General features: G+C 41.7%; 1 protein-coding gene across 1 annotated transcript; it reads right to left on the bottom strand.

The window, feature by feature from the left end:
* Positions 1-250: 250 nt before the first annotated feature.
* On the bottom strand, positions 251-5,765 carry prdm8b (PR domain containing 8b). The gene is made up of 4 exons (XM_076149488.1): positions 5,490-5,765; positions 2,905-3,129; positions 2,308-2,539; positions 251-1,959 (listed from the first exon to the last, which is right to left on the bottom strand). Exons 2-4 carry the CDS (start codon positions 3,121-3,123, stop codon positions 689-691), a joined length of 1,722 nt encoding a protein of 573 aa, XP_076005603.1. The 5' UTR covers positions 3,124-3,129; positions 5,490-5,765; the 3' UTR covers positions 251-688.
* Positions 5,766-24,227: the final 18,462 nt, after the last annotated feature.

Raw genomic sequence — 24,227 nt, 5'->3', positions numbered from 1 at the left:
GTTGGGTTACTGGTTGAGGTAATTCAATAATTTCGTATTTCATGTGTAGTAAAAACCAAAATAGAGGAAGGACACGGTTGAAAATAAAGCTATTTTTATTGTCAATGCATTCAACATGAGTAGATAAACTATCAAGAAGTAAATTTCCATAAAAGGAAGAAACACTGAAACTACTCCCCACTGACACAAAATATTACACTTTGTATTTCAGATAAAACAAGGTATTTACATTGCAATGTATAGACTGCATCTTAAATCAATATTATTTCATATTACATGCACTCTGAAATAGATAATATTCCCAATTTGTGTCCATATTCATTGTAGACATGAAAAACTTGCCATGTTGTAAACCATAAAATGAGACGACACTGGTATTTCTTTTCTATATTTGCATTTGTACGATATAAAATACAACTTACTGTACATTTAAACATATTTAAATCTTCCCTCATTTTCAAAGTTTAAGTGCTTCATAAATAGATTCATTTCTGAAGTCAGAACACATTTTCATACACCCAAAACATGACATTTCATACAGGGGACAAAAAGTAACAGACCCAAAAAGAACTAGAAGAGCATTGTCCAAAGTGAAAACAAGTGCACGGAGGAGTTCGTCAATCTCCAATTGAAGCGGTGATATTCCATGTCTGTCCTAGAAAAGTCCCTCCCATATTCATCTTAAAAGTCAGTTATGGGAGGTCATGTGACGTGACAGGTGATGCCGCTCTCGGAATGATTCATTGCAAATGGGACACTTGAGTTTCTCCTCGCGACGCCGCTTGACCAGTGGCTCCATGGCGTACTCCTTTTTGTGATGGGATCGCATGTGGTAAACCAAGTCTGAGGTCATGCGGAAGGAGGCATTGCATTTGGCACACCAGTTCTGTGCTGGTAGACACAGGGAGGTGAAGGAGGGTGGCAGCAGGGTGAGCGCTGAGGGCATCTGAAGCTGAATAGGTCCAGAGTTCTTGGGCCAGAAGGCAGTGGCGTACACAAAGGGGTTTTGCTTGCCCATGCCGCCTGGCACAGGGCAGTTGGCACCTAGCTCTGCCCCATGCAGCTTAGCAGCCAAGTGGTCAGCTTGGTAAAGTCTGTTGGAAGAGATGGTGTCGCCAACCGCAGGATGGCAGTCCAGAAGCTTGGGTGGCATCACCAGTGGTGAAATCTGGGAGAAGGAGGAGCGTGATGGCTGGCTGAATGCGCTCTTCCTCTCTCCACCAGGCCCACCATTGCCCTGCTGGCCCACCGAGGTGAAGGCACTGCCCATGTGTGAAGTCTGCGGTAGCTGTGTCTCTGACAGCACCTGTCTGATGGTGACGTGCTTCTCTGATGGATTGCTGTTGGGATGCCCACCATCCTTGTTTTCTGTGTTGGTGCTCTGCAGGGTTTTGGTGCTATTGTGGTGCTTGAGGTTATGGCCGGACTTTTTGACCTCAGTGAAGGCGCTGCGTTTTGCCTCACCTAGCTCTGTTGATCTTGGTGGGGAAAGAGCCCTGTGGTTCTCCTCCAGGCCATATGCCCCTCTGTAATTATGTGCCGAAGACGCTAGCTCGTCTTTAGATTTAGGCTGAGGCTTCGGAAGACCAGGCCTTCTGCACTCCCTCTCCTCTACGTCTGAGAACTTCCTCTTCCCTGAACTCTCACTGCAGATTTCAGCATCCTTATTGCTTGGCGGGCTGGTCCGGTTGTTCTCTAGATCCCTTGCCAGGTTGTGAAAGTCTGTGGAGGGTTTGCTGCTGTCCAGCGGGCTGGAGAATCCCTCAGAGCGGCCCAGCTTTGGACTGGCCCTGGTTGCGGGTATGTTTGGTATCTCTATGCTGCTCTTCTTGCCGGACTCCTCATCGGGCCCAGTGACACTTTGTAGTCTCTTGGTGCAACGGAACCGAAGGTGAGCCAGGAATGGAAACTCAAACTGGAATCGTTGGCTGCAGTCTGGACACGAGTGATGGGAGGAACCTGGAAGAGAAGGGATTCGATTTTAGAAGCAATAAAACAAAAATAAAACACTATATCATGAAAAAATACACTGATGGGGTGCAGGGATCAATATTAATGAAAATGTTTTCCATTTTGTATGAAGGTGCAAGTTTCAAATTTTCAGAAATCAAATAAATTGTACATAATCAGCACGGATAGAAAGGCAATAGAGCGAAAGATTATACATTCATCAGTGAGAAAAATACATTTCCACGATGTGAATATAATTCTAAATCGGGTGTGTGAATTGTGAACTGAAAATAGTGAGCATTAACGCCGTGTGTGTGTGTGTGTGTGTGTGTGTTTCAGTCCATCTGGCTTCCTCACCTTTGCTTTTTGCCACTACTCGACTGGAGTTGAGGAGCAGCAGGTCGATGAGGTCTTTGCCATACCAGACCAGCAGCTCCTCGTCCTTCTCAATCCTGCGGAGGGAGCGGTAGAAGAGCTGGCCGTTCTTCACGTAGGCTTCCAGGTTTTGCTCTTCCTTGTCCCGTGCAGACTGAACCAGCCTGAGCCACATCAAGCCCTCCGAGGTGCTGTTGGCTGCTGATGTGTCCACCTGTGCAACACACACACATACACACACATGGTTATTATCTTATAAATGCAAAAACCATTCTGGATATATTGGTTTGACTTTTTATTAAAGCAAATGCCAGGAGTTTATAACACATTTTCTGTTAATAAGTATCAATTTCTTTCCATTCAAAATTATAAAGAAATGTAACAATATCGTAGAAAGATGATAATTCTTTCTTTGGTCAATTACAAATTACAAAAGTACAAAGAATTTTGCTTAGTGCAGGTTTCTACAAAAATCTAAATTCCTCAACAAACTATTGTATTTTATTTCAAGTCCTAATTCCCGCCTGTATCAATTGATTTGTTATGGTTGTCTGATCATCTCAAGGTAAACAAACTCACCCTGAATATATAAGGAGCAGTCCGTTTGTCAGTGGATTTCAGGGCTATAAAGGCGATGCTGTCATACAGCGACGTGTGGCTCAGCACACATGGCCCAAAAATGGCGTTTTCTGGTATGTCACATGTTGTGTAGACGCTTGTAAAAATGTCTGTCAAACATTGCTGGACTGCTTTGGCGTCCCCGTCCCAGACCAACTTCTGAGAGCTGGACTCCTCCATCACACGCTGCAGAAAAGACAGAGAAGTGCGGTCATTGAGGTGCTCAGTAATCAAGATGGTCACTTTGTGATTAATACAAGAAACAACATCAGCATGAATGCAACAACAGCTAGGTGCTGACCTTTCCTCCATCCATGCCTCCATCCAGCCTCTATAACAGCTGTGCTATTCCTGTCTGGGGTCTAAAATAACACTGAAATGTTGATTGTTTATTTGGTTTTAACCCTTCACTGTCCCAAAGAAATAAATAGCGCTCTAGGCAGACAAACCAGCTGTCAAGGGCACCGTTTGGGGTGACCCCCACCCCTTTTTGGCTGGGCTTCCGAATTAATTAAAAGCCATAATAACATTTCCTCAAATATATTTATTTATATTTTCAAGATCAAAATTGAATGCTCATGACAACACTATTACCAAAAACACTGTCAAGTCAGCCAGTTATTATTATTATTATGAATTATTATTATTGTTATTATTATTGTGGGTTGTAGGTTATCGTTAGTGAAATGTAGATGAATTATTATGATATATTATTAAAACATACATTATAACACACGTTTGATAAGCTATGGATATTATGATACACAAACGTTCCTTTATTTTTTATAGTTGATTACAATACATCTTGCATAAAATTAATATTGAAAAAAATATTCTTGTTATTATTATAATTGTAATTATTAGTGGAAATATCATTGCAATTATTATTTTTGTTGTTTTTGCTGCTGTAAATTCCTCCTCCTACACTCACGGTGCCTTAACGTGCCTTTATGGGCGCCTAACAGAGGCCGTGTGTGGTTTGGGTTAATCATGAATTCTTCTTTAAACATATAACTCATCTAATATTTGTTTAAATTAATAACACGGCTGTATTTACTCGTCATGAATATCCGAAATAACCAATAATAACATAACAGAATCCTGGTAATAGCTGGTGCATGTGTGAGGAGCGTGTCCGTGTGTTCCAGTGGCCTGTGAAAGTCGCTGCTTTCACGTCAGCCAAGCTTTCACTTCCCTCCACACGCGGCAGCCAGGCAGCCAGGCAGGCAGGCAGACAGACAGGCAGGCAGCCTCTGTGGCCTCATTACCATAATCCAACACTTTCCCCTCTGAGACTGTAAGGCAGCACATCCACTTCATCATTTCTTCTCTTCCCTTTCTAATCTCTGAATCCATGCGAGATCTGGACCTCATTCACACTTGTTCATATTTATATTAGACTGACTATCCCACTAAAAAAACAATAAACAAATAAACAAACAGGACGAAATTTAACGCTATAATGTTTATAACGTTGAAGGTTACAAAACATCAAATCGTAAATATTTTCAACGTCAGACCTTCGGGTGTTATAATTACAGTTATTATTACCATTATAATTATTATTATGACGCTAGCCAGTTGCTGAATTTCCAGCCTTCAGCGCGTTGCTCATCTGCCTATAAAGCGCAACGCGATGTACAATTAATCACTTTCAAACATAGAACCAAACTCATTTTAAATCCGCTATTGTGGTTTAATTTCGTTTGCTTCTCCACGTAATCCTGAAGCGAGGTAATTTAAAAAAAGACAGACTGAGCGCTGCACTAATAACAATAAAATAAGCCGTTTCTATCTCCTTCTCAACAAATCGGCTGTAACACGCAGAATATAAAGTCTCTCCTGTGATCTAGCTTCTCCTTGGCTGATTGATTGTTTCTCTGCTTTGCTAAATGAATGATCACAGGCAGATTTTGTCTAATTGTGTTGATTTCCAGCATTATTCCTTCCCTTTCTCCCTTCCCTAACAGCTGCGTGAAGGTCCCGTGTAAAGCTTCAACCTTTAGCGCACCGTGCCAATGCGCCGTCCCTCTCCGGAGCCCAGCCAGTACTGCGCTTCACAGCCGAAAGAAGCGGGTTTCTGCTGCTACACACACAGAGCCTCTTTTATGTTCGCAGAGTCTCTCATTGAGAAACCCCTCACAGGCGCCTGGATGAATGATGCGCGTCCCGGCGAGGCTCGGATAAGGGAAAGAAGAGAAAGAGGGGGATGTATTTACATCCATAAACTGAAGGGACCACCACCACCTTCCCAATTCAGCCCCACTGCGGGTGGGGGAGAAGAGGAGAGCCCGTGGTGGTGGTGGGAGGGGGGGGCAGGGGGAGGAGGGGGGGTCACCCATCTGTTAACGCCGTGCCAGGCTGAAAAGTGTCCTAAATCAGCGTTTACGCTCAAATCGCGGGTTTTGTCCGGAATAGATCGGCGGCGATCTCTCTCAACGCCGCTTGAGTCTCCTACAATACTTCACATAACACACAGAAATCATTCACACTCAGTCACTTGTAAACTATTTCAACCACACACACCTGCATCGTTGCACGCCTACCTTTTAAGTAAGACTGAAAAATAATCCACAAATTGCGAGCGATGCCGGGGTATGCAAGACGTCGTATACCCTCCCTCCAAAAAAAAAAGCGACAAAAGGGTGACGGGGGGCGGAGGGGGGGCTTTCTGCGGTCCCGGTCCCGGTTTGTAGGGTCAATACATTCCTCCCCGATGTGCTGAGAGAGTACAACCAAAAGAGCCAGGAGCGAGCGAGCGGGTACAGCTGGACGGATAAAGGGAGAGACAGGGACAGAGCCAGAGACGGAGACAGAGAGGAGTGCAGATGGGGCCCGATGGTCTGTCTGACTGCCACACCGACACACACTTTTTGTTTGCGGCACATAATCTACCCAATGAGGCGTGTCACTCTCCGTCTCCTCCCTTTAACTCTTCACTGGCTGACTGTCATTTGATGCGATTTATGGATGTGCACAAGACTAAGGACCCCCCCCCCCCCCGTATTATTATTGTAATTATAATTACAATAGCTGGTGGTTGGATGGATAAGAATAAAGTGGCATTCAATTAGTGGGACGTTAGAAAAATATAGGAGTTAAATGCAGTTCCTCTAATGAGTCAACAGAAAGCAAATAATACTAATAACAATAATAATAATAATGATAATATTGGTAATAATGGTAATAATGATTCATTTTGAAGGATTTTAACTGAGGATGAACCCTGGCTGCCACACGCTTTTAGGCGCAGACACCCAGAATGTATTTTAATGATTGGCACATTAACAGTTTAATGGGTTTCCTTTTTGGTTTTTGAAGTGTTTTTGGCTCCTCGCACCCTCGCCCGTGGCCAGAGCAGCACCGGAGCGGTGGGAGCTCCCCCGTGCCAGTGGGCTCTGCATGCGGCCAGTGCTTATGTGTTCAAACCGGGGATTTCATGCCGAGGGACCGTGTGCTGCTGCTGCTGTTTCTGGCTGTATGTACTGTGCGCTGGCTCACTTAGGGGGCGCCAGTGTATAATTTGCATTCGATGAACAGGCTGAGATTTAACCACCTTTAACACTGTAATCCTTCATTAACTGCATAATAATGGGTTTGTCATTTTCAGCTTTATTGCCAGGCCTTCGGTTGTGTGTGTATTGCTCGTGTATTCACGTTTGTGATTCTCTAGGGGGAGCAAAAAAAAGAAGATCTAAGCAAAAAAACGAGTGAGATTTTCCAAATTCAAGTTTAAAGCAGTTTGATTTTAAATCCACTGCATTTGAATCAAAATCCCAAAGTAATTTCTTTATTATTTTCTATTTTGGCCATTTAGATGCAGAATCATATGAGAATTCACTCAGAATCAATACTATTCATATCAACCCCAGTCTTGCACTGATTTGAAAGTGTATAACCATATTTCTTTCAGATCTACCTGCATATTACAAAGATAAAGTAAGATATACTTTAAAGAACAACTGCCACATTTAGCAAAAGAGAAACAAAAAAAACAATAGAATGCCAAATAATCAATGACTATGTTTAAAGGAATTGCCATGTCTGCACACTTCAAGTGAGGATGGGCACCTTAGTTTTCAAGCTGAAGTGTGTTACCTTTTGGCATTAAGCAGAAAGGAAAGAAGTTTTTTTTATTCCCCAGACACCTCAGTTCAATGGTTAATGACAAAAGAAAAGCAAATGCTTTTTAAAAGAAGTAATGCCTTATGCCTTATAAGTACCATCCCATTTATACAACAGCAACCATGGAGTTTTACTGTATTTATTTGACATATCAAATTAGAAGTGCATGATTGTTTTACGCCGCAAGACAACCACAACGATTCATGAAGGAGGACACAAGAAAACAAGGAGACTTATTTCCATTGTGATCCATGCTCTCAGAAGTGTGTGTGTGTGTGTGTGTGTGTGTTTGAGGCAGGTACATCAATAGAAGCACTCTGCTGCCTTTCACTGGTTATTAAGTTGATAATCCTGAGATATCAGAAATTAAGTGTTCTCAGCGTTTTTTGAGAAAGACAGTTTTTTTGTGTGGCTCGCAGTGTGCACATTTCTTAGGTTGTGATGAACGTTTTGATTAACATTTTGCAAATGTTTATTATTCTATTTTAATACATTTTTCATCTGTATGTGTTCACATACACTAAACATTTTTGGAGATGCAGCATTTAGAGAAACACTTCCCCTGATCAATGACGGCTGCTGGCATTTGTGTCACTACCACTAACCTTTTTTTTTTTTTTTTTTTATCGTTTTGGGTGAATAACTTTTCATTCTTGGTCTATATGAAAGAAAATTGTCCACACAATCGTTTCCAATATAAATTTAGAATGTTACACATGATGACAGTAACTGTAAAAGCTCTAATTTTGACTTCACAACATCATTTAGATTTGTATTTCAACTGAATTTCTTGAATCTCAGGTGCCTCACATATGTTTTAAAATTCACATTAATTACATATTGTTTGTAAAATTGTGTGTGTGTGTGTGTGTGTGTGCGGTGTGTGTGTGTGTGTGTGTGTGTGTGCAGTGTATTACCTTGATACAGACAATAGAAAAGCTGGAATTGGTGCATTTGGGCAAACAGTGAGGGTAAAACAAAGACAGATAAACTGAAGGAGCTTCAACAAATGAAGTTACTTTAGAATTTAAGAAAACCGCTGAAGAAATCTGTTTATTTAAGGCAATAAATTGGATTATTTGGCAAAAACCTGTCGACTAAATATAAGTATGATTGAAGCTGACATTTGACATGATATTTGAATTAAATATTTCCTCACAAACAATATTCCCAGTCTTATCTTTTCTTTTTCCCAAAATGTTGTCTTCTTTTGTCGTCTACTGAAAAAATTCTCTGATAATGAGAAGGCGTCAATTCCTGGCCCATTTTTTGTGCACATCAGCAAAATAGCAACAGAAGCTTTGTAAACTGATTTCGGTTAACTTTTCCCAAATCACTTTTTATATATCTGATGACTGTTACTATTTTACACTGAACAGGTTTACAGATTTTACTATTAAAAAAAGATAAATAAGACAATTGGTTATTATTAGAATTATTTGAATGATAGCATCATCACATCACATCCTGTCTCCTATTTCCTGATATGGTGCTACCATATTGCAATGTTGGTTTTCTGGGTGTATCACTTGAGGACAGCAACTTCTGATGGGAGGGCAAATGTAACCTGCCGGTACCAAACCCTGTAAAGGATTTGTACCACATAGCACCACTCCTGGAACTCTGTACGAGCGAGAATGCATGAAAAACAGAGGAGGGGCTCCAATCGCACCAGGCCGTACAATGATAGAAGGAGAAAAACTCACTGTAACTTTGTTATGAAAAGTTTACCCGCTTTGTCTTTTTGCCCGCTACCAGGGTGAACTAGATAGGAAAAGAAACCCCCCAAAAAATTAAAACAAAAAATATTCCCACGGCAAGAGCAGCTAATGGACCACTGATGCTCTGCAGGGGATAAAATATTACAACTCTACTTCGACATCGACTACCATCCGCCTTCATCCCAGGAGAGAAGCAAAATGTTAAAAGTTACACACATTCAAACCTGACAATATAAAAACATCAAACGCAGAAGAGGCCTACCAGTTATCCCTGCACTTGCTTTACCTGCACGCAAGCGTGGACTGAGGTGTGCACCCGCCTCACTCCACTGGCCTGAACCAACAGTTGCAGCCTGTGTTCCTCCTGCAGGTAGCCTTGTATCTTCAAAACTACACAAATTCGTGCACCTCCCCACCACATATGTTTTGGGTTTTTTATTTCATTCACATATATAATATATGCTTTAAACATGTTCTGAAGTTCTCCTATACGAACTAATATAAATAGTATAAAGCTAGCTCTATAACTTTACTTTCATCCAGATACTGTATATGGGCAAGGAACCAGAAGATTACAATGATGAATTACAATGATGAGTTTGTTTTTATGAACAATGCCAAGCTCTAATTGACTTAACTTGGAAAAAAGAAGTCCCCAGTTTGGTGATGGTGTACACAGAGAGAGAGAGAGAGAGAGAGAGAGAGAGAGAGAGAGCGCTGCTTAAGTGGGAGTAACTCAGGACCTTACATTCTCTTTCCAATGGAGGGCAGAAGAGGAGAGGGAAGTGAGACACTTCTGATTGGAGGCAAAAACTAAATGTTTCAATTTGTGTGTGTGTGTGTGTGTGTGTGTATGTGTGTGTGTGTGTGTGTGCGCGCGTGTGTGTGTGTGTCCGGTGTGTGTGTGTGTCCGGTGTGTGTGTGTGTGTGTGTGTGTGTGTGTGTGTGTGTGTGTGTGTGTGTCAGTGTGCATTGGGAAGGGGCAGATGATGGGGTACAATAGGGATGGATGTGATGGAGAGAGGAAAAGTGGAGATAGTCATTGGTGGAAGTATGCAAGTTCCGAAAAAGTACAGATACAGCTCTAAAAGTTAAATGTAATTCCCTGTCATCATTCAAGCAAAAGTCCTTCACAAACGCCTCAGGTTCCATACAATGTACTTAGGTATCAAAGTACTCACCAGTACTGAGATAACTATGAAACTATGCATTAAGTGGTAAGTGGTGTTTCACAGTCAAGTTGTAACTGTACAAGTTGTTGTCAAATGATTATGTTGGATACACTGTTGGATATCAATAATGCATCATCATGAATTTCTTTAAGATCTTATATTATCAAATTTGAATCGGCAGAGTAAGTAAAGCTGTTCAATGTAGAGAGGGGAAGTGAGTAGAAAGTATCCTAATTGGTACTTAGACTTTCCATTTGAAGTACTGGTACTTCACTTAAGAACAGTAAATGTAGTCACATCTGGTTGAATTGCGCACTTTCTTACTTAGCAAACTCTTGTGTGATGTATTTCAGGACAGTAACTGTGAGTTAATGTAATTAGTTAAGTAGACCAATACTACAGGATAGATGCAACATACAGTAAATGCACGAAGATGGAGTTCTATTGGCTAACTCAAAGCTTTAATCCACACAATAAATCATTCTATTGTTTTTTTCCTTGTAGACATCAAACAGATCTGGAAACGGAAAAAAACACAGAACGAACTGAAAGGAAAAAAACTGGGAATGAATGAATTAATAATGAGCCACTTTATACCAGATCCAGTGATTATACAAATGGGGGAAACAGCCAAAAAATATTCTGTATGGCATATGGCACTTCAGCTGCCATATGCGCCAGTTTTCACAAAAATTGGCAACAACGTTCATGATGATCGGTAGCAACTGCCAAAAACACAGCAAGGCTGAACATGGGGGGGGGGGAGGGAGGGAGGGGGGCACAGAGAGAGAGAAAGAGAGAGAGAGAGAGAGAGAGAGAGAGAGAGAGAGAGAGAGAGAGAGAGAGAGAGAGAGAGAGAGAGAGGATGGAAGGATGAGTAGTGATGCATCAATAGCTTTTCTGGCTGACTTGGATTCTTCCTTCCTTCAATGGCTCCTGGTGCTCAAACAACAAAGAGACAGAGAGAGAGGAGAGAGAGACTGAGGCTAACTTCATAACAAGCATTGTGTCCTTTGGTTCAGTTTGTTTGGTCAGGATTGAACAAAGCTGGTCATACTTTGTTGGTTTCACTGAGATTGCTCTGTTGTAAATTTCCACATTGCAATGACTTGACCAAAAATGCCCACCCTCACTTGACTGAACCAGCCAATCACACTAGTCATCCATTCACACTTCCTGATTCCTCTCAAACAGCTTTGATAGCCTTGTGTGCACACCATGAGTTTTCAATCAGTGTGGATCTCTGAGAGAACACATGCATTTTGTGTTGTCCCTGTCGATAAAGACCAAATCTAAGTTTTAATAGTACTAAATCACAACTTCAACATAGATCCAGTTGAATCTTTTTTACTTTGCTATGTATTTCCACATTTATGTTAGTTGGAGCTAGCACACATGAACGCAATAGCTTATTGCTTTTTTATTATTTATTATTATTAGGTTTCTCTAACTTCTCTTGAGGAAGTGTAGCTTAAGACCTCATGCATGGCACCGCTCACTGTCACCTTCAAGCAAACCCTCAACTCAAACACACTGCAAGCAAGCACACTGTCTTCTAACAATATTGCACATCACCTTACAATGCTACAAAAAAAAACAATAAAAAAACAAAAGACCTGTTCCCTCATCAAACTCTTAATATGGTGAAACATTGACAGTAAATATTGCACTTGATGACAGTCCTAGAAAAAATCAGCATGTCATCAAATTCCATGAAAGCATAACTTCAATAAATATCTATAATAGATATCTTGCAATAAATAAGATGCTCATGTGCCATACCTTTAAATCATCAAACATGTCAAATTTATAGCCTGACCAGCAGCATGCTTAATGGTGTGATGACCAATACTAAAAAAAGGAAAAGAGAATAGATTCAATATCACACTAAGCAGAGTCATGGTTATAGTCTTGACATTCAAGTACGTTTTGATAATACTCAAGATGCATGACTTATAATCAATCTGCATCCAGTTTACACCACCTTCCGTCTGCCTGCCGATGGCTGGAGGCGTAATTACTGCATGCCTAAACGGCGACCATTCTCCCCTCAACTACCGTGTTCTGAGCTAGCAAACAAATGCTTCGCATCGCATGTGCTGCCTGCCACACTGCAGACATGTTTGGTGGACCGGTAGTAGAGTGGGCAAACTTCCTACCTGTTTCCCTAAATGATCTCCCTCCACTCCCCTGGGTCCTAAACAAATTTCTGCTACATTCAAACAAAACTTCTCTCCCTGGTCAATTGACAAACTGTACAGCTGCAACTCACTCCCTTGATTAAATGTGTTTCATAGTTTAATGCTCTTTTAGCCACTATCTTTGTCATCACCTTTCGATCACTGATGTTATAGCCTATTTTATGGCCACTGTTATTACTGGACTTGATGTCCCTCTGCTGCCATCTGTTGTGGTTTTTCTGATAATCGGCCGACTGCTTGGCTTTACTGTCATTGTCCTGAAGCCTGCTGTCAACATTTGGTGATCCTTCATCTGCGGCGGCGTGGATTTTGGCGTTTACCGGAATGGATCAGGCTCTGATCTACTGCCTACCAGTTTGGTTGCCTGGCTCTGTCTCTGCCGCTCCACTCTTTTTTGCGACTTCCTCCACTGCAGTTTGATTCATCGCAGCAGTAAGACTTTGAAATTGGCCTATTCTGAAATATCAGCCTCCTAAACATTGAGGGAAAAATCTTCAGTCTCTAGTTTTGGCTCACAGGCTGTCAGAGTACCTGGGATTAAAACATCTGATTAAAACATCATTTGAAAAAGCTGGGATCGCAGGCTCTCCCGGCTGTCTGGAACATGCTAGTACCATCTGGCATATAGATGGTTAAAAAGGAGGGATCAGACCTGGTATTCCTGTACCTCCCAAACACCTTTCAGTCCCTCAGAAGTTCCTCTGGACTACTTATTCAGGCTACTTATTCAGGCTACTTATTCAGGGTTCCAGCAGCTCTCATAAGACTTATCATGATCGTGATGCTAGCTAGCATGTCAAAGGTGCGCAGTGGCTCATATCAACTAGTCCTGTAAAGCAATTAACAGTGAGTTGATCATATCACTGAACTCATCAGTGGCAGTCTGATTGTGTGCTAATGCCATAGCATACCATGATGCTGCTCGTGAGAATGGTCCCAATAGTGCACTGGAAGAAGTTGTGGAGGAGTGTTGAGGACAACTGGAAATTCCATAGCCTCCTCAGGAAGTACAGCCTCTGTTGTGCCTTCCTGATCAGCTGTCCTCACTGATGGAACTTGGAGCCCAAGGAACTTGAAGATGTTGACCTTTTCCACCTCAACGCCACCTCCCCCCACCTACACACATGGATGAGTCACCACTAGAGTCACTCATTGATGTTACTGATGAGACCTAGGATTCGACAATGGTGGCATTCTCAAATGAGGCTACTCAGTCATGAGTCACATATAGACTGAGATGTCCTGGAAGTGGTATTCCCAATCCTGACAGACGGTTGTCAGCAGATGAAGATGTCTAAGATGCCCCAGTGGTTTCCATCTAAAACCTCTGTCAAAACAATTCTAGTGGGAATGCAAGGTCAGCAGGGAACTTTCACTGAAGAACCTTTCCATCTGATTTCACGCTCAATGCTCTCAAGTGAGAACACCATTGCTGGGTAATCCACCAAGTAAGCTCATTGGGTACTGACCTAGGTTTGTAGACTAGGCTGTGCTTGAGGGTCCACATAAATGACAGCTTTTACCTCCTTCAGTGCCCAGTTCATCCTTGAACACATTCTCATGATGAGCCAGCATCTTATCCAAAACTGTGGGTGTGATCACCTCCATTATGTTGACTGGATAAATCTCAATAGCCAGCTCGCTGATCCAATGTCAACCTACAATTTTTGGACCCGAAACCACCACAACTGTGACAGGTAACATCTTGGTCTTTTATTTTATATGCAGCAGTAACTTGAACCATGCCTTTCACTCCTAGTCTTTCTCCATTGTAGGTTTCTTCATATTTGCTACTTCATCAAGTCCCCTGCAACAATGAAAACCCATTCCAGATGTGTATTTCGCAAGTCACTGATGTTTTGGTGGAGAACACTCAGGGCCTCCTTAGTATTCACAGTGGGTGTGATGTACACTGCTGTGAGGGTGACGGTAGTAAATTCCCTGGGTAGGTAGAAGGGTCTGCATTTTAAAGTAAAAAACTCCAGGTATGTAGAGCAATGAGTTGCAACCACCGATACATTACACCAATTGTTACACCAATAGAGCAAACAGGGAGGGAGGTGATCTGCATAGGGACCTCTGTCATGAGTATTTGAGTATATGTACTTACTTCCTACTGTCGCTACCTCAGCACCTGTATTCCTCAACCCATCACAGATAGTCTTCAACTGTTCAAAGTGGCTCGTATTCTGTGGAGAGCAACCTAGACAAAAACTCAGAGAATCTCTGAAATGGTTTTGGCAAGCAAGATTTTTTTCTCATTCCAACTGATTCTGCATCAAAGGGCTCCCCTGGCTCTTTGACAGAGGCCTCCTGTTTGTATTGACCATGAAAAACTGGTGGGAAGCACGTAAATGCATCTCTAACCTCACTGCCTTTTGAAAATTCTCTCTGTATTTGTTGTTGTTCTGAGATTAATTCCCAGTAGCCAAGAATCACCTGGCTTGCCCTCCAAAGCGGGTAGTTTTGGGACATTGTCAAAGGGAGAGTTACACATGCTCTGTCTGCTTCATACTAATTATTTGCATTAGTTTCCTAAAATGTTTTTATTTGTTTTGGACAATTTCTTTTTGGGATGATGCAAACAAAGACATTGGCAAAGTTTCCTTTTCAAGTTTCCAAAAATAGACATAAAAGTAGTGGCTCAGACAAGTAATGGGTGTGTGTTCATAGAGTGAAAAATAACAAGCTGAAGGCTTTTTCCAAGCCTGTGCCACCCTTTAAGTCACCTCCATCACAGGCAAGCTGACAGAGAAGTTCAAAGCTCAGAACTGTGCTGAAGCACTGTGTCAGGCCTCAGTTTTCCAGGTCCTTTTGTGTTAGGGGCATCTTCCATTGAACAACCTAACGCACACAAGCATACATTGGGGACAGGGTTTCTTGTCAGTCAGTGTCCGGTCAGGCCAAAGTCCTCCAAACTCTTCAATTGGCTTGCCACACTTAAATTAGACCTTGTTACCTCATCACATAGGTGATTTTTAATTAATGCTATGACCAAATTCTTCAAATATCCCAATGAATTACTCTCCTTTTGCACACCTTTTCTTTTTACCTTTTCTGTGCAAATTCAAATTCTAAATAATGGTTAAACTTGAGCACTGAATGGAAAAATTGTTGATGTAGAGGCAGGCAGTGGCTCAGTGGGTAGTGCTTCCGCTTGGGAACCGGGGGGTTGCCGGTTCGAGCCCCTGCCGAGGCGCCCCTGAGTAAGGCACCGAACCCTCAATTGCTCCCCCCTCTGCGAAGGGTGGTAATGTAATGTAAGTCGCTTTGGATAAAAGCATCTGCCAAATGATCGTAATGTAATGTAAAACACCTTAAGGAGAAGCTGTCAGTAACTAACATCCCATGCAGCATTCACACATAACACCAAATCATAGCCAGCTAAAGCAAACACACACACCTGCAGCTGTGTCCCACTGTTTGCTTTAATCCCCTACCGCCTTGTGTGTGTGTTTGTGAGGGGGGGTGAGAGAGCAGAGTGTGTGCAAGTGTGTGTGAAGTTGCGCAAAGCAGGGCGTCATTAAGGATAAATGCATCGTTTCAGGCTGGTCCAGTGAGAAATGTTGAAAAGGTGAATCTTGAATCAGAGAGATGTGGCTGTTTAAACATTTGAATGAAAGAGGTGTCACGGTTCTCCACTCTTCTCCCTGACTGACACAGGGAAGAAAGATGAGCTGCAACTGGGAAATCCTTTGTAAAAATGTTTGTGACTACAGAGGTGTAGCTGTTTTGGATGTTCCAGGCTTTTACCATATTTGCCTTACATTTGGTTGCAGTAATACAAGTATCAGTTTTTGCATCTGCATTATCTATATTTATCTACAATATAATATACAGTATATACTGTCTATATTTACCATTGTGAGAAAGGGCCATTTTCAACATTCTGCCTTCTATCTCCAGAGACATCTAAATGCCCAAAGTAAGGGAACTCAGAAAACAGCCTCACAATACTATCTATCATCCATGCTACTAGTTTACGCTGTGCAAACAAAGACTGCAGAATACTCTAAAGGTAAAACATGTTGGAATAATCTCACTATAACGACTCATGCATTCTAAGAAAAGATACATTTTTTAGGACAATTTGTTTCATTGTACTGGGAAATGACAGCAGTCACCAGGGATCTTTTAACTTCTGATGCAGGTCGACATGGATAACCATGTACAAAGTGTTACTATAATTGCTTTGAAGTGCTCCGCTCCTTCAAGACACTGAAGCCAAGGGAAGAGTCCTGCCTTTAATGAATGACCTCTGGTGGTAACATTGCCCCTGGCAGTATAGTCATTGGGTGTAGTATTTTGGGGTCAGGTATACAGGATACATCAACCTCATTCTTGTCATGTCAGTAATTACCAGACAGTATTGTCCAGCACACTCTTAAACACGAGGGATATTTTCACAGCAGATGTACTTCCCAGCACTTTTTAGCTCATTCTCTTAGGAATATTCTTCTTTCCAAAGTAATATTTGTAGTTGTGCATCTGAGTCACACACCAAGCCACTGGACCCATTGGTCATTGTTTTTTTGGTTTTTAAATGGGGAAGAGAATGCAGGCTTTGTGGGACAAATGTGAATGAGAGAATGTGCATCATGTTATCCGGATGCCTGCCAAAAGAAATTATGTTTGTAGGCCTGTGCTCAATTTTTTATTTCTATTCAGCAGAGAGTCGAAGGGAATAGTGCAAAACATTGCAAAGACAAAAAACAATCGTTGTTACTGTAATATAATTGTGTATAACTGTGCAAATCAAGCACAGTTATACACTCTGAAAAATGAGTTCCTGGTAATTCAACTCTTGTGTTTTGAAAATGAAGCAGATCATCTTACACTGCCTGAGGGAGTTGGTGCAAAAGACGCTTGGAAACAGCACGTTTAATTGTTAAGCAAAGTATGTAGAATATATAGAGCACACACTCACACACACACAAACTCACCACCCTCTTGTACTTGAGTGGCATTTTCTGTTAACATGACTTGAGTCTCAGGCACTGCAGATCAATGTCCAGCTAAATATTGCTGAGATTGGCCAAGTTAACTGGTATCAAAACTGTTCCCATTTAATCCCACAGCCTAGGACAACACATCCGCAGTGCTCATTACTGTCACTGCACTTTAATCGTAGATTAGTGACCCTATAGATATTAGAGGATGGCCAGAGAAAGGGTGATTGCCAGGAGGGATGTGCACAGCTATTTGGCCACCATCCATCCAAACCTCTTATGTTCGCTTTGGGAAAACGGACACCATAGCCTGGACTCAAATCATCCTATGCGGCAAGTAATCTCATTAAAAGTTCACAGGGTGAAATAAACTGTGCCATGCTGTGTCAAAGGCATTCCACGCGAAGGAAATGCAGTGGAAGAAGGAAGTGTGGTGTACACTAAAGGGAGAGCGCTCCAGAGTTTAATAGCCAAAGGTCTTATTGATACTCACATGGTGATGCAAAGCCACTGAGTGAATAGGAGCAGAAGATATGGGAACCTGCTGATTTGTTCTAAAGGCACTTTCAAAATAAGTTTCACTATTTCCATATGGAAAATCACAGACTAAGTAACTACTTAGGGCACAAATGTTTACTTATTTGGTACACATCACCACTTTTTTTCCTACTTCGGATAACCTACGATGATGATAGAAAAACAAGTAAATGCAAAATGTGTAGGTCTCTCTGACTCACTGAGATGCGGCATGAGTTTTGGCAAGGACTTCTTTATTATGGGGTCAGCAGGATGATGGTCAAGACTGGCCAGCATAACTGAACCCTCCAATCCCTGGAATGTCCCATTATGGAAGAGGGACAATAGCTGACTGTTCTGTGTGGACTGCGTGGGATAAACCACATCAGCGGGTACTGGCAGGTTAAGATATACTGCAAGGATGGTCCAAAGACAATCTTCTACATCGGGCAGGGGCAGTTTAAGGGTTATGCTCTTTGGCCTCTGGAATGCCCCTCCAACCTTTGTTTGGCTGATGGCGACGGTCTTGGCCAAACTCCCCTGGAAACCATTGTGTTGTCTATATCTACCACCCCCACACCTATGCTGTGGGGTCTGCAGGAGTTGTTCAAAGCCATAAACTCTGCTCCCACGGAGTGTCCTGACCTATCACTGCTTCTATTGCTTTTTTTGTGGCATTGAAATGCATGGCAACCCAGTACATCGTCTGACGCACAAAGAACAGACCTTCCGATAGGACAAGACTTGCATTGCATCTTTTTAACCAGCTGTGGAAGGTACTCACAAGCCAGCAACCCATGGAGTGCTGCTAATGCCTCCATTCTGAGGAGTTGGAGAAAGTAGCACTGCTGGTGGCAACTCTTTGTGACACCAACTAGGTTGAGGGTGACAGAGAGGAACGCGACAAAACTAAGTGTCAATTGACATGAAGGAGAAGCATGATGGCTTGACTTGATGACAGTGGGTCAATATCCTGATTTGTCTGTTGTTCTGCACTGGACAAAAGAGTACTCATAATAGGCCAATCTCTCCCTGAATGATGAACTGTTGTACTGCCACTGGTAGGCACCTGGAGACATCCAGGCTCCTGCTGCTGCTCTGACTTCACTCCTAGGTCCTTCATTTGGTCCAGCGTAGAGCTTACTTCTAATGGCTGAACATTGAGATCTCTTTGATGTTGCATGTCTTCCAAACACCAAGTTCCTTAAACAACAAATTCATATTCCTTTAGCCTGCTATCATTATTCATGAATGCTTTAATACATACTTCTAAAATATACAACATTTGGCTCAGGCAGATTTGCTGAGGTTATTGGTAACACTTTCAAGAACCGCTGAGGAGTGAACTCGTGTGTCAGCCAGTACAGCTGAGCGTATGTAATGTGACTGATGTAAGCCAAAGTGTCAGTTTGACAGAGAAGTCCCCTCCATTTTTCCAAAATACATTCCGCTTCTTTGCTTACTATTTTACTTTTTAACTGCAGCAATTATAAATCATGAATATCGAGCAAAACAAAAAACAATATGATGAAGTAGGTATAAGTTAGAAGCAATTTTTATTTGATAATTTGATAATATAATGTAGGTACAAAATATGGAGAATTAGAGGTATTGCCTGTTGTTTCATTTTGATATTCTAATTTTCTTATTAGCACCAGTTCAATGTTAAATAACCACCTCACCATATTTCCAACTTTGCACAAGTTGAGATTTGTCATTATGCCTTCTGTCTTTCTCCAGCTGCAATTACTCACATTAGACCAACTTCCTTTTACGTTTTATGTGTGAAAACAAGAGCAAGAAAAGGTGGGGAGAAAGCAAAGTTAAGGAGGAGTTGGTGGTTGGAACATAAAATGGCAGCTGTCAAAAGATGTAAATGCTGATGGGAGTTGGTAAGACCCCACCCCATTCTGTCAGAGGACTTCACATGCTCAGATATTTGCGGACGTCAGAGTAAATGCGGGCCGGCAAGCTTGTCAAGTTGAGTGAGGAGGTATGTGTGTCCATGTGTGAACTCAAGTGTGATTGTTTAGGTAAATCCATTAAAGGAAGGAGTCCAGCGGGGTTGTTCACTTATTTAGCCCAGCCTGTTAGAGCCCATGTTATATAATAACAATATATTCTGAGTATAATGCCCCAAAAATAGTGAACTGTTCAATCAATGTGCAACATTCACATCAAGATTGGCAAAAGTTATATTTTCTTAAAGAGCGCGTACACTGTATGTGCTGAAGGAACTAGGAAGAGGAGGAAGGGAGATTGATAGATAGAGACAAGAGAAAAACCTTTCACACGATCTGCACATTCCTCATCATTAATAACCTAAAGAAAGCAACTGTATTTTTACTTTAATAACACAAGAAACTTGAAAGACACTCATGTGTTACAAACATGTACAAAAATCAAAGGAGGGCAAATAGAGAAGAACTGAGAAACCCTAATAGATTCCTAAACAGAAGTGTCACCGAAAGGTTAAGCAAAGTCAACGTTCATGCACCACATAGTTATATGATATGGTTTATCATACTAAAGGACAAGTATAATGATATTATTCAGCAGCAGCACAAGAAGCACCTGTTTGCTTTATGGTCATGTCAGGTCAAAACCTCTTAGGTACAAACAAAACAATGTTTTAGTAGGTTTCCTTTCAGCACTAGAAAGTGCAAAGGCTCTCTGACAGGCTAGGATGAACTGTGAACACAGCCATTGTTTATCATTTTCGTCCAGTAAATGCCTTAGGCAATTTGAACCACTGCTGGTGGAAGGGGGAGACGGTGTGGTTATGAGGTTCGATGGATTATTTGCTGCCAAGTTAAGCGACAGTAAGAGCTTGTGGACTTCCTTCTTTACAAGTGTTTTTGGCCTCAGGGGATACAGCTCTGTGGAACAATCATTATGGCCCTCACCAATCAGCTCCTGTCAGTGCCTCAGTGCTTGACAAGTGAATCAACATGTTAGGATCTGGCCCGAGAGAGAACACGAAGCCAGATCGAGAGCAAGGAGGAGGACTCAAGTGCAGGGCCAAACAGATAACAGAGAAGGGTCTTTAATGACGGAATGGCACTTTGACACAAGCTTGACATAGAACACACAAGGAAGCCTGGGAAACAAAACTGGAAAAATTCAATTCCATGGCGAGCAAAGCACAGGTCAAAGAGGAAATCAACTAATATAGCAGGCATACAAATCTTGGAACAACAAGGGGTCAAAGGAAAAGTCAGGCCCAAGGCTACAGGAAGACAGGGAAACTCCAATACGGGTTCAAAGTAGGCTCAGGGAGTAGGGGGAAAAATAAAATCTACTCACATTGAGCGTCAGAGAAAACCGACAGTAAACACACAAATGGAGATAAGGACGAGGGCAACACTGAACAAGGAGAATGACCACAGAGGTTCACGGGAAACAAGTGACGTGGAAAAAAGGGGATCAAACCTAGGAACACAGGAGCAGGGGCAACCAGGAGTAAATGCAGGGACAAAAGCAGTGAACAACCCACAGGAAAATCAACAGGAGAACATACAGGAAACCAACAGGACGAACCAACAAAAGGTGAGGGAAAGACACAGACTTAATACACACAGGGTTGATGACAACAGAGAACAGGTGAGGGACAATAACACCGGAGGAAATAATCAGGTAACACAACACAGGAAACACAATGGCAGGAAGTAAAATACACAAAATAGACCAAATACACAACAGAAAATACTACAAAATATAACAGGAACTAACAAAAACACAGGACACACACACACACACACACACACACACACACACACACACACACACACACACACACACACACACACACATGCACTCACTTTCCCCAAACTGACTGAAAACACAATTGAAACAAAAAAACTATACATTAGAAACAACTATAGAAACTCCAACTGTTTTCAGGTCTTCTTCTCTGTTCATGCAAACTGTGAAGCTCTATTTTGGGGTAAGGGCAATTGATAGTCTGCTAAAGGTCGAAGTGTGGGGAGGAACTGCCTCTGGTTAAGGACAGTAACTATCTCCCCTTCCTCTCCCTTCCATTTGCAGAGTGCCATACTATCACTCAGTGGTAACTTGGTCAATAACTGTACTTATGTATCAGTCCCAATTATAATGTGCCAGTCACGCATTTCTAAATGCCCTTAAGCAAGACTGCAAACTCCTTACACATTTATACTGAGTGTCACCTGAAAAAACCTCCTCCTAAAATGAAACAAGGGAAAATAAATCTTACTTTGATTCCCACTTTGACACTGAACAAAAGTATTTCAGCATCGCTTTTGGTTTCAGCATGCCCCAGCAGACGTTTCATCACCGTGGAAAAAAAACTGAAGGTATTGAGAGCACAACATTACTGACACTCATATCCAGTGCTTTGGACAGCAAGGTGAGCAAACAATCACCAGGAGCAGGTGCCGTTTGATGGACCAACCTGCCAACATGAAGGCTTCGTGGCAGCCCAGTAGATAAAACAAAGACTGCGAGAGGAGGGAGGGGAGGAGGGAAAGAGAAAAATGAGATGGAGAACAAATGATGCTTGTGTGTTTATAGACAATAGAGCAGTGTCAGATTTTAGAGAGGAAGCAGATATGTGCTGTTTCGTCAGTTTGGGAAGGCAACGCATCTATGTTGTGTGTAGGTTCATCTACAATCACAAATAGCTGCTGCCTAACTTAAAGCTTGCTCAATATTGATATAATTGATTGATATCATTTGTTTAAACTAGAATGCACCCAAAGAATACATATATACTGTATATAAAGGCTTCATAATTCTATGCTGTTACTGTCGCACCACCTTTAGGTGAACTGGCACCAGAGTTTGACAGATTCATTTGAGTTTATAATCCATCTAAATGTATTATTAAAACTAGGTGGTTTAGTATAGCTCAGTGGAATTAGGTTTCATCTCTCCCCCTTGGCACGGTCAGTTTGGGCAGGTGTACATACAGCAGGCACACTCCATTCACGTGTACCTACTCTTCAAAAACAACCAAATTATATAGACTCACTGTAAACAAAACCTTCTATTGTCTTTCGGCCTTGTCACTATACTGCTAAAGGTGATTGATTAAGGTAAATAAATATTCCCAATCTGACATTAATAGTTTCAGCTGAATGATTCCCTACATTAAACCATTTACATTAAACATTGCCTCAACATTGCTACACGACAAGCTGAAGAAGACTTCTGAAATGACTTCATCACCTCTTTGCCTACGTTCACCCCTCCCCAAAGCCACATTTAAGAGTGTATTAATCCCGACTTCCTTCTAATCCAATTAAAAATGGGAGAAGAGGTGCTGTCACTGCCAAACATGTTTCTACAGGCGTGAACTGCAAAAAAGCTTCAAGACAGATTAAGGCAAAGAAGATCCTTAATTTGTTAATCACTGAACTCTGCTGTCACTGATAGGGGAAATGAACACGTCTTGAAACACGGCTGCTGATATGAGCAGCGAGTCAAGCGTGTAACACAAAGAGGGAATCGCGAACAATTACCAAGAGACGATGAGAGGATGAAACGTGGATTAATTACATTATCTGGACAATGTCTCACCACCAAGTCTTCTCTAAATGGTAACGACTAACTCTAAGGACCACTGCCCATGTGTGCAAGGAGGCTGATCATGCAGGGTGTGGTGGAGTGTCAACGATTGTACCCACCTTTTTATTTCACAGAACATATACTGTTTGTCATGTCAGTCTGGCATATATTGTTACTGCACTATTCTGTTCAACTCATGCTGCATTGCTTTCTGCTTTTATGATTGTATAGTTGATCAGAGTTATAGTTCTATAGTGGTTGTTTTTTTAAGCCGTCTGGTCATCAATTTTAGATTTAGATCCATTTACTTTTAGATTGTAGTTTGTTTTTGTTTTTATTGTATGTACTGTTGGTAAAATGTATCCTATTGTGTGTCTGTTTTTCAACAATACTAGTTAACATTGTGTGTATTTACAGTTTGTTTTTTAATCCTGCAGTGCTGCAATGCTATAAGCATATCTTTTTTTATCTTGTCCATTTTGTATAGAAAGTAGCATTAAATTGATCAACTCAAGAGTGAAAGCTGATTTCACATGTTTGTCGTTGACAAAATGATTTATTGTACCTATGATATCTTGCAGTCTAATCCTTGATCTTCTCTTTTTTTCCCCAAACCACTTGCCAAGCAGAGTGTCATCAATTCTCAAACTCCCCCAGATCAGCTGCCCATGCCATTATGTGCATAATCCTTAAAATTGCACAAAAACATCATAGCTAGCATCATCATTCAGCAGAGAGGATACACCTTTAGGCCTTTAGCATCCACCAGTAGGCAACCGTGCCTCCTCAATTTTACACATCTAGAGTCTGCTTTTTCCTGTGGGAGGTGGTAAGTGCACTGCCATTTTCATGGACAGACTTAAATGTAACCAGGAAATATAGTAGTAGGAAGATGGACTATGAATCTGCCTTGTATAGAGGACTATTATCACTGGGCTAACCGATACCCAATAGCCTCCTGGCTGCATTACAATTGACCAGTTCCTTTACAGCAAGCCCTGTAACGCAAACACAGCCAAAACCCCTGCTCCCTGTCAGCCAGCTTCAGTTCCA

The sequence above is a fragment of the Genypterus blacodes genome, unplaced genomic scaffold (assembly GCF_046128005.1).
Source record: "Genypterus blacodes isolate CSIRO-AG114 ecotype Tasmania unplaced genomic scaffold, CSIRO-AGI_Gbla_v1 ptg000045l_1, whole genome shotgun sequence".
Taxonomy (NCBI): domain Eukaryota; kingdom Metazoa; phylum Chordata; class Actinopteri; order Ophidiiformes; family Ophidiidae; genus Genypterus; species Genypterus blacodes.
The sequence above is the reverse complement of the archived record's forward strand: the minus strand, read 5'-3'. Positions and strand labels throughout refer to the sequence as shown.